Raw genomic sequence first — 15,217 nt, 5'->3', positions numbered from 1 at the left:
GAAAGAGGAATGAAAAAATGAGGGATTAATTGCTATAAACACCAAATGAAAAATTGCTTTTCGATAAAGCAATAGTTTATTATATTAGTCTTAACAACATGTCTTTCAATTGACAGCTCCGGTTATTTGAGTTTGTGGAGAAAGACAAACTGGAAAAATTCCTTTGTGCCCACATACACTGTGTGAGTAAGAGTGTACTCTCCATTATTGTGGTGAGATAGCTAAATATATTTTAACCTAAATCCTCATGGTTGTTGCTGATGTATGTACATTATATAAGGGTAAAAATACAGAAGAATTCAACTTTATTCATTTAGTGACATTTTGGCCAATCTACTGACAGAAAAAGAATAAAAACGTATTAAACACTAATTAATTGGAAAACTATTAAAATACAATGATCTTGAATATATTCCCAAAAAGTGTTTTGCCTATCGAAAATCATCCAATACTATATGGGGTACATGGTGGTACCCACCCAGCTTGCCAAGTAGGAAGATCCGCTGGGCCCAATCTACTGCCATCAATACTCATGTTATTTTCATACCTTGCGTTTTGTATCCAGAGTATGGAAAAGATACACGAGTCTTTTCTTCCTAACTGGTCCAGATCTGGTCTTGGTATAGACAGAGAAGTACTGTGAAGGATTGAAGATGAAGCAGCTACCCTAGAGCAGTACTGCCACCTGATGGTCACAATTGGAAATGAACTTTCTGTATTCCTAGCTGTCTAGCTAATACTGGTTTATTTTTCTTTTAGTTCAAAGATGAAGGGAGCCATGGAGTCATATTGTTTCTGTACAGTTTGCTTTTCTCCAGGACAATTGCAAGGTGAGACATTTTTATACTGTTTGGTTTGAATTTAATCCTAAATAATGAATTCTAAGCATATCAATACGTCATGGGGTACATTTATTAAAAAAAAAAAAAATTTATAATGGGCAAATGCAGTGATGTAGTAAATTAACCTGGGAATAATGTATTAGTGATTGGTAAATTATTTTAATTATGTACTGGATATTAATTATAAGTATTGTAATAATTTTTATAGTTTTCTGTGTATTAATGTTATTATTGTGTATGATTGCTGTTGATGTGACATTCCAATTTCTTTATTTTTAGTTTATTTTCCATTATTTTGCATGGTTTTCTCTTAGTTGCCACTTTTCAGCTGAAGTCTAATGTGTTTATAAGATACATAAATAGATAGATAGTATATTTATTAATTTGTACATTTTTTTTTCCTTAGGATTCAACAAGACCTGGATCACACAACTCCTTACCTCTTACATTTTTGTCTGGGAAACTACACAGTCAGACAGGTGATTATGTAATGTAAAGTTTCACATTGCTTTTTCATTCTATCGGCTAAACACTACCTATCTTTTCAGGTACATGTTTAGAATTCCTCCCCACAATGTCCCTATAGTGCCCCCAGTAGATGCCCCCATAGTGCTCTCCCCCCACAATGTCCCCATAGTGCCCCCAGTAGATGGCCCTGTAGTGCCCCCCCCACAATGTCCCTTTAGTGCCCCCAGTAGATGCCCCTGTAGTGCTCCCCCCCCCCACAATGTCCCTATAGTGCCCCCAGTAGATGCCCCTGTAGTGCTCTCCCCCCACAATGTCCCTATAGTGCCCCCAGTAGATGCCCCCATAGTGCTCTCCCCCCACAATGTCCCCATAGTGCCCCCAGTAGATGGTAGCATAGAAGCTATGATCTAAAGCTCGCTTTGTTCAACACTATATCTCTCGCTCTGGTTGACTCCTTGTATTATATGGTGGACCATGCATTTAAAGAGGACTTATCACTATGAAATGCAATGAAATCTGCAACCTATAAAGGCTACGTCTACACAACGACATTTGTAGCGCGACATTTTGTTGCACTAATGTCACGCGACAATTTTTATAATGGCAGTCTATGGTGTCGCACTGCAACATGCAACATGTTGCGACTGCGTCGCAACAGTCGCAGAAAATCCATTCGAGATGGATTTTTCTGCGACTGTTGCGTCGCAGTCGCAGCATGTTGCAGTGCGACACCATAGACTGCCATTATAAAAATTGTCGCGTGACATTAGTGCAACAAAATGTTGCGCTACAAATGTTGCAGTGTAGTTGTGCCCTATCTGTCGCGCGACTTATTGTCGTCGTGTAGACGTAGCCTAAGTGTGTATAAAGAGATAGCTATCAGTCACTTAAAGGGGTTATCCGAGTTATGGGAAAAAAAATAAAACCTAACAAAATTAATCAGGATATACATATACATTATAAACCTAAAAAGTCGTTCCACAAACAACAATTGAATGCCCAGTATATAAAAGTATATTTTATTTCATAATAGTAAATAGTACATAATAATAAAAATATAACAAATAACAAAAAAGTGATGAATTTTAGAGAGTCAGCGGAAAAAACTCCGGATGCCGCAGTCCCCCGGGCCTGTGTCTCTATAACCCACCACAAGATGGAACACATGTAGGGCATGTATTGGATACACAATGTGGTGATGGGACAGAAAAGTAGGGAATATAAATATACACCCAATGCGGTAATCTAGTCTGTAATCATCACCTAGATGTGTGGCCTGAGACGTATGGATCCTAATATGTCACAGATGTAGACATGGACAAAAAATATATAAGTATATCATAGATTGCCCATATAGGGTACTGCAGGTAAAAGAGACCCCATAAATAAGATCAACTAAAAAGCTGTAAGCAGAGGGACTCAACCTGAAGTGTAAGATGAAAAATCACAGATCACAACATACCCTGAGACATGGTGGAGGGCAGAGACAGCAGGCACAGGACAGGCAAAGGACCCCGACGCGCGTTTCGCCTCAGCTTCGAAGCTGAGGCGAAACGCGCGTCGGGGTCCTTTGCCTGTCCTGTGCCTGCTGTCTCTGCCCTCCACCATGTCTCAGGGTATGTTGTGATCTGTGATTTTTCATCTTACACTTCAGGTTGAGTCCCTCTGCTTACAGCTTTTTAGTTGATCTTATTTATGGGGTCTCTTTTACAGGCAAAGGACCCCGACGCGCGTTTCGCCTCAGCTTCGAAGCTGAGGCGAAACGCGCGTCGGGGTCCTTTGCCTGTCCTGTGCCTGCTGTCTCTGCCCTCCACCATGTCTCAGGGTATGTTGTGATCTGTGATTTTTCATCTTACACTTCAGGTTGAGTCCCTCTGCTTACAGCTTTTTAGTTGATCTTATTTATGGGGTCTCTTTTACCTGCAGTACCCTATATGGGCAATCTATGATATACTTATATATTTTTTGTCCATGTCTACATCTGTGACATATTAGGATCCATACGTCTCAGGCCACACATCTAGGTGATGATTACAGACTAGATTACCGCATTGGGTGTATATTTATATTCCCTACTTTTCTGTCCCATCACCACATTGTGTATCCAATACATGCCCTACATGTGTTCCATCTTGTGGTGGGTTATAGAGACACAGGCCCGGGGGACTGCGGCATCCGGAGTTTTTTCCGCTGACTCTCTAAAATTCATCACTTTTTTGTTATTTGTTATATTTTTATTATTATGTACTATTTACTATTATGAAATAAAATATACTTTTATATACTGGGCATTCAATTGTTGTTTGTGGAACGACTTTTTCGGTTTATATAGTTGGTTTTCTTGTTTGCCCTCGACTATGAACATATAGATGAGGCCTTTTTCTTGTTTGGTTCTATACATATACATTAGTCAAGCTTGATTTTTAAAAAAAAAAAACGATCTTTACACCTTTTCTAGGTTCTGTTATTGCTGTGTTTACATGCAGCAATAACAACAATGACTCATCTCTCCCTCATGAATATTTGTGGGAGGGGATCTGTGGATAGCACTGTTTAGGGGGGAGATCTGTGTGGATGGCACTGTTTAGGGGAGGGGGGATCTGTGGATGGCACTGTAGGGGGATCTGTGGATGGCACTGCCTGCCATCCACAGACCACAGATCCCCCTACAGTGCCATCCACAGATCCCCCTCCCCGACGCTCACAGCAGCAGTACTAATCAGTCACTTCATTTCTCAATGCAGAGCTATTTTCTTATTATTTTGAAATCTCTGAGTCTCTGACTCTTACTTTGGCTGAGCTCTGGTAACAACAGCAGGCAGTGCAGGCAGCGTTCATTCACTGACGTCACGCGCCTGCTCCGCCTAGTGGGAAGAGCAGGCGCGTGACGTCAGTGACAGTGAGTGAGCGCCGCCCCCCGAACTGCCTGCTCTGCTATTACCGGAGTACAGAGCTAAGAATGCAAGTAAAGAGCTCACTACAGCGCCCTGTATATTCTAACCCCCAGGCAAGCGTCCCTGTCACCATGGGAACGCTTGGGGGTTAGAATATACCATCGGATTTGAGTTTTTTTACGATCTCACTGAGCTCGAAAAACTCAGATCCGATGGTATATTCTAACCAGGCAAGCGTCCCCGTCACCATGGGAACGCCTGGGGGATAGAATATTTTATACCATTGGATCTTCTGACTTTTACTCTGCTTGGCCAGCTCGGGGCCCCAACCAGTTCGGGGCCCCAAGCTATTGCTGGTTTTGCCTGGCCTGATGATCGCGCATATGCGGTCACCTATTAGCCGCAGGGAGGAACTTTGAGGTAGCCGCGGCACAAGTGAGGATCGCGCATGCGCGATCAACTCACAGCCGCACGGACTGTAATCCAGAGAGGTGGGGGCGTGGCCAAGGCTGATGACGTTCCGTTTACATGGCTTAGTCACTCCGACAAGCAGAGAGCTCCATGTAAACGGAACGTCACAGCTGATGACGTGGGCAGTCACATGACTGTTCAGTGTAGCAGAGAAACGGCACAAGATAGGTACTGCAAGTTATTTAGGAAAACTAATGTATAGGGGAAATAAAGCCATAGAGAGAAATTAAGTTAACTCGGATAACCCCTTTAAGTTTAGAAAGCACAGAGACATAAATGTATAAAATACAATTTTCACTGAATCTTTTCCCGCAAAACTGTATATCAATCTGCTCAGATCCTCCTGCCCTATAATGCTCATGTTGTCTGCAGATTGCACTGGATTTCATGGTGACAAGTTCCTGATGAGCAATAGATTCTAGGGAAGCACAACATGGCAAGTGTATGGCCAGCTAGAACTTTCTGCTGTGATATAACTTCATTACTGGGAGTTCCGGGAGCCAGACCTTCGTCAATCACCTGATCAGCAGAACGGCCTTCTTAAAGGTCCCTATACACAGGACCACTAGCAGAACGATTATTGGGAATGAACATTCGTAAGAACAGTTGTTTCCAATAATCTGCCCGTGATGGATGAGAATCGTGTGAAAGTATCACTGATGCGGACACCTTAATCATTGTTTCTGGGCAGCAGATCATCCTGTGTAAACAACGATCTGTTGCCCAGAAACAATGGAAGTCATTTATTAACAGTCCTTATGCCAGTTCATGGCATAAAAAGAGGAAGACCCCATTTTGCAACTTTCTACTGCCTGGGCTCCAATATTTTGTTGCATAAAATGCCTCTCCTTGACACTGGGTAGTGGCAGGTGTGGTGTGGGGTCATGGCAGGGCCTTCAGCCCCAGAAAATTCACGAACATTTACGCCAAGAAACTGCTATAAATGATGCTTGAAATGTACTCCAGTCAGGATGCGCCTAAAACCCTGGTCTTTGATATATTACCCCCAATGGTTTTCTATGTGGACAAGCGATTGCAGCATCTTACTTTCTTCTGGGATTCACGTCCCCACCTATCCCTTGGTTGGACTTGATGACTTTGTCTTTCTTCAACCGTATTAACTATGTAACTATGTAACTATGTAACTGTATCTATTGCTTGTTCCTATGTAGTAGAAACAATGCATCTCTCACCTCTTCTGATGAGCAGGCAATTATCGGGAACAAAAGGGTTGTTCCTGATAGTTGCCTGCTCAGTTGGGCCCTTTAGTCTTGATAAGACAAACCTACATGGATCTGAATCTAATGTATTGGTCCATATCAGCAGCAAAATTAGCTTAGAGACTGGTTGACAGTTGTTATTCACAGGCTGTTAAAAAAAAACTGCCTGTGAATAGAACCATAGACTGCAGTGGCTCTGAAAATAGCAGTTTGAAACGTTTCTGCCGGGATTTGAACTCGCAACCTTCTACATTAGAGCCAAGAACTTTAACCGCTACATTATACAGCTACATGTTAACCTACACTGAAATATGAAATAATACTTCTGCTGTACAGGAATACTTACTACATGACAAACTACTATGAGGTTTTTCTGACATAGTTTATCATTCAGCTTTATAGCCAAGTGGTTTAATTCCTTGCCTCTAATGTAGAAGGTTGTGAGTTCAAATCCCATCAGAAACTTTTCAGAAATAGAGGCTAAATTAGATTTAAATACACTGGGTGTCCCCAAGCACTGACTCCATATATGGACATAGCTATATATGGAGTCAGAGCAGGGACTCCTCAGCCACGGACTCACACTGGGGGATTTCCTCACTGTACAGCGATCTTCTGTATAGACCTCAGTAGGAGCTGGCACCCTCCCCTCTTCAGAGCAGAGGGTGCCTGGTTTAATGCTCGGTTTCTCCCATTGACTTTCAGTGTGGTCAAAGTGATCGATCAACACTAGTAGCAAGGCAACAGGCAGAAATCATTGTCAAACAGAGCACAGGTCAAGGCTGGTGTAGCTCATTATAAACAGTAGACTGGTGAAGGTCAGGGCAGGCGGTAGACAGGGTCTGTATTAGTAGCCAGGTCAGTAACAGGAATATCAGTAGACAATACACCTGTCACGGCGGTGTCTCGGTTGTTGTAGTTTGCCGTGACACGTCTGCCGTGCATGTGGTTGCCTGGGGCAACGTGTGGTTTTGCATGTTTGTGCACTGCTCCCTTTATCTTTGTTCCTTCCCAGTCTGGTGTGTGTGGGGTTCAGGTGTGGATCTAGGTGTGTTCTGGGTGTGGCCTCATGGCTCTACCTATTCTGGTGCTGTGAGAAGGAGGTCAGTGGTATTCCTGCCTTGGTTGGTGATGGAGAAGATTTGCTCCTGTCTGGATATTCCATCTGTCCTGTGTGAGGGCCACCTAGTTAGACATACTGTCACGGTGCGGTGTAGGAGGAAACTCCCCACCGTTTTCCTTACGGTGTACGGTGGGGAGTTTCCTCCTACACCGCATCGTGACAGTATGTCTAACTAGGTGGCCCTCACACAAGACAGATGGAATATCCAGACAGGAGCAAAGCTCCATCACTAACCAAGGCAGGAATACCACTGACCTCACGCTCACAGCAGCAGAATAAGTAGAGCCATGAGGCACACCTAGATCCACACCTTAACCCCACACACACCAGACTGGGAAGGAACAAAGATAAAGGGAGCAGTGCACAAACATATGTTGCCCCAGGCAACCGCATGCATGGCAGACGTGTCACAGCGAGACACCGCCGTGACAACACCTTAGCAGAAAGCAGGAACCTAAAGAACCTTATTGCTCAGGCCCAGGGTACTGGTGGACGGCAATGGTAATTGGTACTTCTGGTCCTTTAAAAGACCAGAAATGAGTACATGTGCATTGCCCACAGAAGAGTGGTGCAACACATGAAAGCAGGGGCAGCCATGGAGAGATTAGCTCTGTTCCCTCCATAAACGGTTTAATTACAGATATATAATATAAATATTGCTGTTTGTGACCATAAGGCCTCATGCACGTGCCCATATTACAACTATGAAACAGTTTAACTATTTATTAATAATTATTAAATATTTGCCACAATGAATTGTTTCAGATTTGTAAGCAAATAAAACATTAGAATTAGAACCTGAATGAAGACATAGCAGTTTCCGAAAAAGATTTATCGAACAAGGTTATGCCTTGACTGCTTCATTTGCAGGCAGTTTTAAATCTGATGTTAACTGGTAGAGCAAGTCCACATGTCTTTAATGGTGACCAGGCCTTGAATGATCAGAATGTGGAGGAGAAGTATCATGGAGTCCTTGCACGCAGTGATGTGGGCTACTTACACTGGAGCAGAGAGGAAATGGAGCAGGACAGACTCCCCAAGGTAAGAGATGAGATACATATTTCCCATACAAAGCTTTATCTTTCCAACTGTTCAGAAGATAAAGAGATCTGTTTTGTTGTCCATGGGCTTTATATGGTATTGGAGCTCTGTGCTATTCTTGCTATTCCTTGAAAGGGGTGGAACAGTCATGGACAGACATGGTGCTGTTTATGGGAAAAAAGGCAGAAGCATTTTCTAACATTGTATAAAGCCTTTCATAAAAATAAAAAATATTTCAATCTATCGCTGTATAGATCCTGAACTTTCTCTCTGGATCAGGGACGGTTCGGAGACATGGTTACTTTGACACACACCTAGAAGTCTCTAGAACTGACGTCCTGAGGTTGAGTTTACTCTTCAGTTATTTGGCCAGATATTTCCATCAGTTATTGTGAACCAACTTCTCAGTGAATCTATCCGAGAGTATAGTCCTTATTTTTCTCACAAATACTCATTATAGCAAACTGCTTATAAATTGGATAATAATTTAGATAAAATGAGCATTTATGAGCTGGTGGGAGTTCAGTGCCCTCAGAGCAGCTCTCTGACGGATTACTGTGATGGACAAAGCAACTGTCTGCAGATGCACTGAAAGTCAAAGCTGTAGAGGAAAAAGCTGTTGAAAAGTTTTAATAAAGATCAAGTAAAAAAAACGATAGCCCAAAATAAGTAGAATGTAATGATAAAAAATGCCCCCAAAGGTGTCCATAGGTTTTAAGAAATCAAATCTTAGATCAAATTGGTTGCTATGGGACAAAGTCAGTTTTGATAAATGAGGCCCCATGTGTCCCTCATATTACCACGGTCTTCAACTAAATCCTTGCAGATAACATAGTAACACAATCAATTGCTCCTGGAAGAAGGGTGTGAGGATCACATGAACACGTGTATGTTACTTGTATGTTCTGTTACATATATGCACTCATTACATACGCAGAATTTGTAACTGTAGAAACTGGCCTATTAACATCATGTTCATTGCTGACAGGTGGGCAGCATGCTAAAAACGCCAAAGTATCCTATCTGGCTCTGCAATATTAACGGAACCTACAGTGTCCTTTTTGGAACCAATACGTCTCTTTTATGTGACTGGAAGATGGAGCATATTTTTGACCTTTACTTCTATAGTGGGCAGTCTTCCCAAAAGAAAACAGCCCATCTGACAGTCGGTAAGTCTCCATCACAGTTTCAATGTTTCGCTTGGCTATCATAGATGTCAAATTTTACAAACCAGCTCATAGGTAGGAGTTGCTGATATCTCACTGAAAATAGACTTCAGCTCAAAATGTCACACAGCAAACACCACACAACTAGATCAGCATCGGCATTTAATATACATTAACTACGCTGGGAATCAGTTGTTGTTTCAATAAATACAACATACTGTACATGCTACGGCACTGTGACTATAAGGCCTCTTTCACACGGGCGTTGCGGAAAAAGATGCAGGTGCGTTGCGGGAACATGCACGATTTTTCCGCGAGAGTGCAAAACATTGTAATGCGTTTTGCATGCGCGTGAGAAAAATCGGCATGTTTGGTACCCAAACCCAAACTTCTTCACAGAAGTTCGGGTTTGGGATCGGTGTTGTGTAGATTGTATTATTTTCCCTTATAACATGGTTAAAAGGGAAAATAATAGCATTCTTAATACAGAACACACCTTAATACTCACCTTAATCCACTTGTTCGTGCAGCCCGTCTTCTCTTCTGTCTTCTTCTTTGAGGAATAGGACCTTTGATGACGTCACTGCGCTCATCACATGGTCCATCACATGATCTTTTTACCATAGTGATGGATCATGTGATGGACCATGTGATGAGCGCAGTGACGTCACCACAGGTCCTTTTCCTGTGCACAGCAAAGATGAAGACAGAAGAGATGCCGGCTGCACGATCAAGTGGATTAAGGTGAGTTAAATTATTTTATTTTATTTTTTAACCCCTCCAGCCCTATTGTACTATGCATTCTGTATTAAGAATGCTATTATTTTCCCTTATAACCGTGTTATAAGGGAAAATAATAATGATCGGGTCTCCATCTCGATCGTCTCCTAGCAACCGTGCGTGAAAATCGCACCGCATCCGCACTTGCTTGAGGATGCTTGCGATTTCACGCAGCCCCATTCACTTCTAGGGGGCCTGCGTTGCGTGGAAAACGCACAATATAGAACATGCTGCGATTTTCACGCAACGCACAAGTGATGAGTGAAAATCACTGCTCATCTGCACAGCCCCATAGAAATGAATGGGTCCGGATTCAGTGCGGGTGCAATGCGTTCACCTGACGCATTGCACCCGCGCGGAAATCTCATGGAGATTTTCATTTTTAACAATGTAGATCAGAAGGGGTTAAAAAATAAAAAAAGAATCATTAGTCATCACCACCAATCCCTTGTCGTTGCCATTCCAACACTGCTCTGGTCCTCGTTGCTCCTCACCTAGTCCTGGCTTGATGTGCCGGAAATCACAGGCTGAGGCGGGTCACCTCTACCACCGGTGATTCGTAAGCTGGCCAGCATTTTGAATCACGACCAGGAAATGTGGAGCAGTGTCAGAAAGACAGCAGCTGGTGATTGGTGGAGGTAAGTATTTTTAACCTTTTTTTTTACGTTTAACCCCTTTTGACCCATATTCTTAAAAAAAATGCTCTTTGGAAAATCCCTTTCAACAAAAGTTGCAGTTGGCAGTATCTTATGCTTACAGTTTCAAAACATAACTTCATAATTACCAAGATTTGTGCCCCAAATAATGTGACACTAATGAAACTATGTCCACCCCCCAAACTGCCCCAAAACATCCATTTTAAAGCCTTGTACAGAAACAGCACTGTGTTATAAACATAGGAAAACACATTTAAAAAGAAAAAACTTTATACCTATTGCTTCTACCCAATGATTAGGGCAGTTTGGCAAGTAACTCCAAATGTTTGTATTAGGGCTCATGCACACGGCCATTGCCCCACCCTGGCTGTATTGTGGCCCGCATACGGCCCGCATACGGCTTGAATGGGTCCGCAAACCCGAAGATGTGGTGCGGAAGCACGGATCGGAACCCCACGGAAGCACTACGCAGTGCTTCCATGGTGTTTCTGGCCGTGCCTCTGCACCGCAAAAAAGTAGTGCATGCACTACTTTTTTGAGGTGCGGACCGTCGGATGCGGATTGCGGACCCCATTTGCCCTTAACTGAACCCTCCTCCACAAGCCGGCAAATATGTCATTCGATTCTCTGCATATTTTCCAGGTTGCGGTCGGATGTCTGCCTGTCCCCATTAGTTAATGGGGCCGGACTGCAATCATGTCATTTCCGGCAATGCCGGATCCAGAGAGACACGCAGTGTGAAACTAGCCTAAGCCCCAACTACATCACTCAGGCCTCATGCACACGACAGTATTTTTTTCGCGGTCCGCAAAACGGGGTTCCGTTGGTCCGTGATCCGTGACCGTTTTTTTCGTCCGTGGGTCTTCCTTTTGGTGTCCGCCTGGCCGTGCGGAGCCAAACGGATCCGTCCTGACTTACAATGCAAGTCAATGGGGACGGATCCGTTTGACGTTGACAGAATATGGTGCAATTGCAAACGGATCCGTCCCCCATTGACTTTCAATGTAAAGTCAGGAGTTAATATACCATAGGATCTGAGTTTTCTCCAATCCGATGGTATATTTAACCTTGAAGCGTCCCCATCACCATGGGAACGCCTCTATGTTAGAATATACCATCGGATTTGAGTTAGATCATGAAACTCATATCCGACAGTATATTCTAACACAGAGGCGTTCCCATAGTGATGGGCACGCTTCAAGTTAGAATATACTACGAACTGTGTACATGACTGCCCCCTGCTGCCTGGCAGCACCCGATCTCTTACAGGGGGCTGTGATCAGCACAATTAACCCCTCAGGTGCCACACCTGAAGGGGTTAATTGTGCGTATCATAGCCCCCTGTAAGAGATCAGGGGCTGCCAGGCAGCAGGGGGCAGACCCCCCTCCCTCCCCAGTTTGAATATCATTGGTGGCCAGTGCGGCCCCCCCTCCCTCCCTCTATTGTATTATCATTGGTGGCCAGTGTGCACCCCCCCGGCCCCCCCTCCCTCCCTCTATTGTATTATCATTGGTGGCCAGTGTGCGGCCCCCCCGGCCCCCCGTTCCTCCCTCTATTGTATTATCATTGGTGGCCAGTGTGCGGCCTTCCCTCGACCCCCCCCCCCCCATCATTGGTGGCAGCGGAGAGTTCCGATCGGAGTCCCAGTTTAATCGCTGGGGCTCCGATCGGTAACCATGGCAACCAGGACGCTACTGCAGTCCTGGTTGCCATGGTTACTTAGCAATATTAGAAGCATCATACTTACCTGCTGCGCTGTCTGTGACCAGCCGGGAGCTCCTCCTACTGGTAAGTGACAGGTCTGTGCGGCGCATTGCTTAATGATCTGTCACTTACCAGTAGGAGGAGCTCCCGGCCGGTCACAAACAGCGCAGCAGGTAAGTATGATGCTTCTAATATTGCTAAGCAACCATGGCAACCAGGATTGCAGTAGCGTCCTGGTTGCCATGGTTACCGATCAGAGCCCCAGCGATTAAACTGGGACTCCGATCGGAACTCTCCGCTGCCACCAATGATTGGGGGGGAGAGGGGAGGCCGCACACTGGCCACCAATGATATTAAAACAATAGAGGGGGGGCCAGGGGGGGGGCGCACACTGGCCACCAATGATAATACAATAGAGGGAGGGGGGGCCGCACACTGGCTACCAATGATAATACAATAGAGGGAGGGGGGCCGGGGGGGGCCGCACTGGCCACCAATGATATTAATACAATAGAGGGAGGGGGGGCCAGGGGGGCCGCACTGGCCACCAATGAAATTAAAACTGGGGAGGGATGGGGGTCTGCCCCCTGCTGCCTGGCAGCCCCTGATCTCTTACAGGGGGCTATGATACGCACAATTAACCCCTTCAGGTGCAGCACCTGAGGGGTTAATTGTGCGGATCATAGCCCCCTGTAAGAGATCGGGTGCTGCCAGGCAGCAGGGGGCAGTCATGTACACAGTTCGTAGTATATTCTAACTAGAAGCGTCCCCATCACTATGGGAACGCCTCTGTGTTAGAATATACTGTCGGATTTGAGTTTTCATGAAGTGAAAACTCAGCTCTGAAAAAGCTTTTATGCAGACGGATCTTCGGATCCGTCTGTATGAAAGTAGCCTACGGACACGGATCACGGACACAGATGCCAATCTTGTGTGCATCCGTGTTTTTTCACGGACCCATTGACTTGAATGGGTCCGTGAACCGTTGTCCGTCAAAACAATAGGACAGGTCATATTTTTTTGATGGACAGGATACACAGATCACGGCCGCGGATGACAAACGGTGCATTTTCCGAGTTTTCAACGGACCCCATGAAAGTCAATGGGGTCCGCAGAAAATCACAGAAAACGGAACAACGGCCATGGGTGCACACAACGGTCGTGTGCATGAGGCCTAAAGTAGAGGTTTCCTTCCCGGCAATCGCCTGCTCGTCAATGGAGGAGACACATTTACATGCAGCTAATGCCATTGCTCGTCCCCATACAGAATCGTTGCTGTTTAGACAGCCCAATGCTTCCGGAAAACAATGATTTAGGTGACCACATGAAAGATGCGATAATCCGATTAACGAGCACAGGCTCAATATGAGAGTCAAGCAACAAAGAATCAAATCCATCAGGCAAAGGATGGACGTGGGATATCAGAAGGCAGTATAGCACACCTTTGTAGGGAACAAGCACTATTGCTGAGGCGTCCTATCACAGTAGAAGGTGACTTAAAAACCCTAGGGATGTCAGCGATAGGCTGGAATAAATGTATAGGTGCGCGGGCTGGCCCCGACAAGAAGCAGGGGCAGAGGGGAAGGCTGCAGCCAGTGTGCTGTGGACCAGTAGTGCCACTCCAGAGGCTGTTCACACTGGGAAGAAGCAAGAAAGTGCAGAGGAGGACAGGAGCAAGGCACAGGCTGACTGTTCCTGCAGCTGTACCAACCGGTAGGAGTTAGGGCTCATGCACACGGCTGTAAGTGTCTTGCGGTTGCAAATCGCGGATTCGCAAAACATGGATACCTATTGAGTGCATGCCTTCATTTTTTTTAATCCTACAAAAATGTCCTTTCCTTGTCCGCTAAACAGAGAAGAATAGGGCATGCTCAATTTTTTTCCAGGGCCGCGGAACGTACTTACAGATACCGGGTTTTGAAATGAATGGGTCCACATCCGATCCGCAAAAAAAAAAAAAATGTGGATCAGATGCGGACTGTAACTACGGCTGTGTGCATGAGACCTTAATCAGCAGGCACGGACCATAGCATACCAGATTTATCTCTATTCTTATATAGGTGCTGTATTATGGCTCCATACAGCTGGGATACAATGCTGTGTGCATAGGACCTGTACCGCCACCGCAGGAGGTTTTCCCTATGTTTTGGCTTTATCCCTCTAGCACAGGCGTGGTTCAGTATTACAAAAGTTGCTGAGCTTCCTACGCCAGTGTCAGTCTATTCAGAGCCACACCACCAACCGGTAACACCCATCTGGACCTTCATTGTAAACTGCTAGTAACTCAATCAAGTGACAGGTCATCATTAAGATAAAATAAGGCCTTATTCTGTGTGTGGATTTCAACCACAAACCCTAATGGAATTTTACCATTCAATTTATTTGATGTATTATGTAGATATTTTATGTCTGTCTTTCAGATACCCACTCACATCACTGGGAGAAATCCTACAAAATAGATGGAAGTGATTATGAAAAAAGATTTCCATCACTGGAGATGATTATTAGAACCAAATGGGAAGGAGCTGCTATAAATTGGCATGGGACTGTGCCATTTTTTTAAAGAAAGCAAAGTATATTTACGTGACACTTTTTGTTTATTAAAACCACCAGCCTCGAGAGAATATCTGTGTACGGGTCTGTGTGTACGGGTCTGTGTGTACGGGTCTGTGTAAGAAAGGTCATGTCACACATCCTCAAAGCAGAAGACCAATCACATAACCATTTAGGTATATAAGGTAACATACACTATGCAGTGGCTGACTGTGTATACCATTTAAAGACCTGGAACCTCTTCTGCGTGTTTTAGCGACTAAGTATTCCTGCTAGAAGTTAGGAATGAATTGCTTGC

General features: G+C 44.5%; 1 protein-coding gene across 1 annotated transcript in view; it reads left to right on the top strand.

Annotated features, from left to right (window-relative positions):
• MINDY4B (MINDY family member 4B) overlaps positions 1-14,984 on the top strand; it is a 66,814-nt gene extending 51,830 nt beyond the window's left edge. Inside the window, exons 8-13 of the mRNA XM_040431047.1 lie at positions 117-182; positions 760-830; positions 1,249-1,321; positions 7,889-8,059; positions 9,048-9,228; positions 14,787-14,984. Coding sequence (XP_040286981.1) covers positions 117-182; positions 760-830; positions 1,249-1,321; positions 7,889-8,059; positions 9,048-9,228; positions 14,787-14,929 — 705 coding nt within the window. The 3' untranslated portion in view covers positions 14,930-14,984. The remainder of the gene's footprint in view (positions 1-116; positions 183-759; positions 831-1,248; positions 1,322-7,888; positions 8,060-9,047; positions 9,229-14,786) is intronic.
• Positions 14,985-15,217: the final 233 nt, after the last annotated feature.

The sequence above is a fragment of the Bufo bufo genome, chromosome 4, assembly GCF_905171765.1.
Source record: "Bufo bufo chromosome 4, aBufBuf1.1, whole genome shotgun sequence".
Taxonomy (NCBI): Eukaryota; Metazoa; Chordata; class Amphibia; order Anura; family Bufonidae; genus Bufo; species Bufo bufo.
Note: the sequence above shows the minus strand (reverse complement) of the source record. Positions and strands in the feature narration are given on the sequence as shown.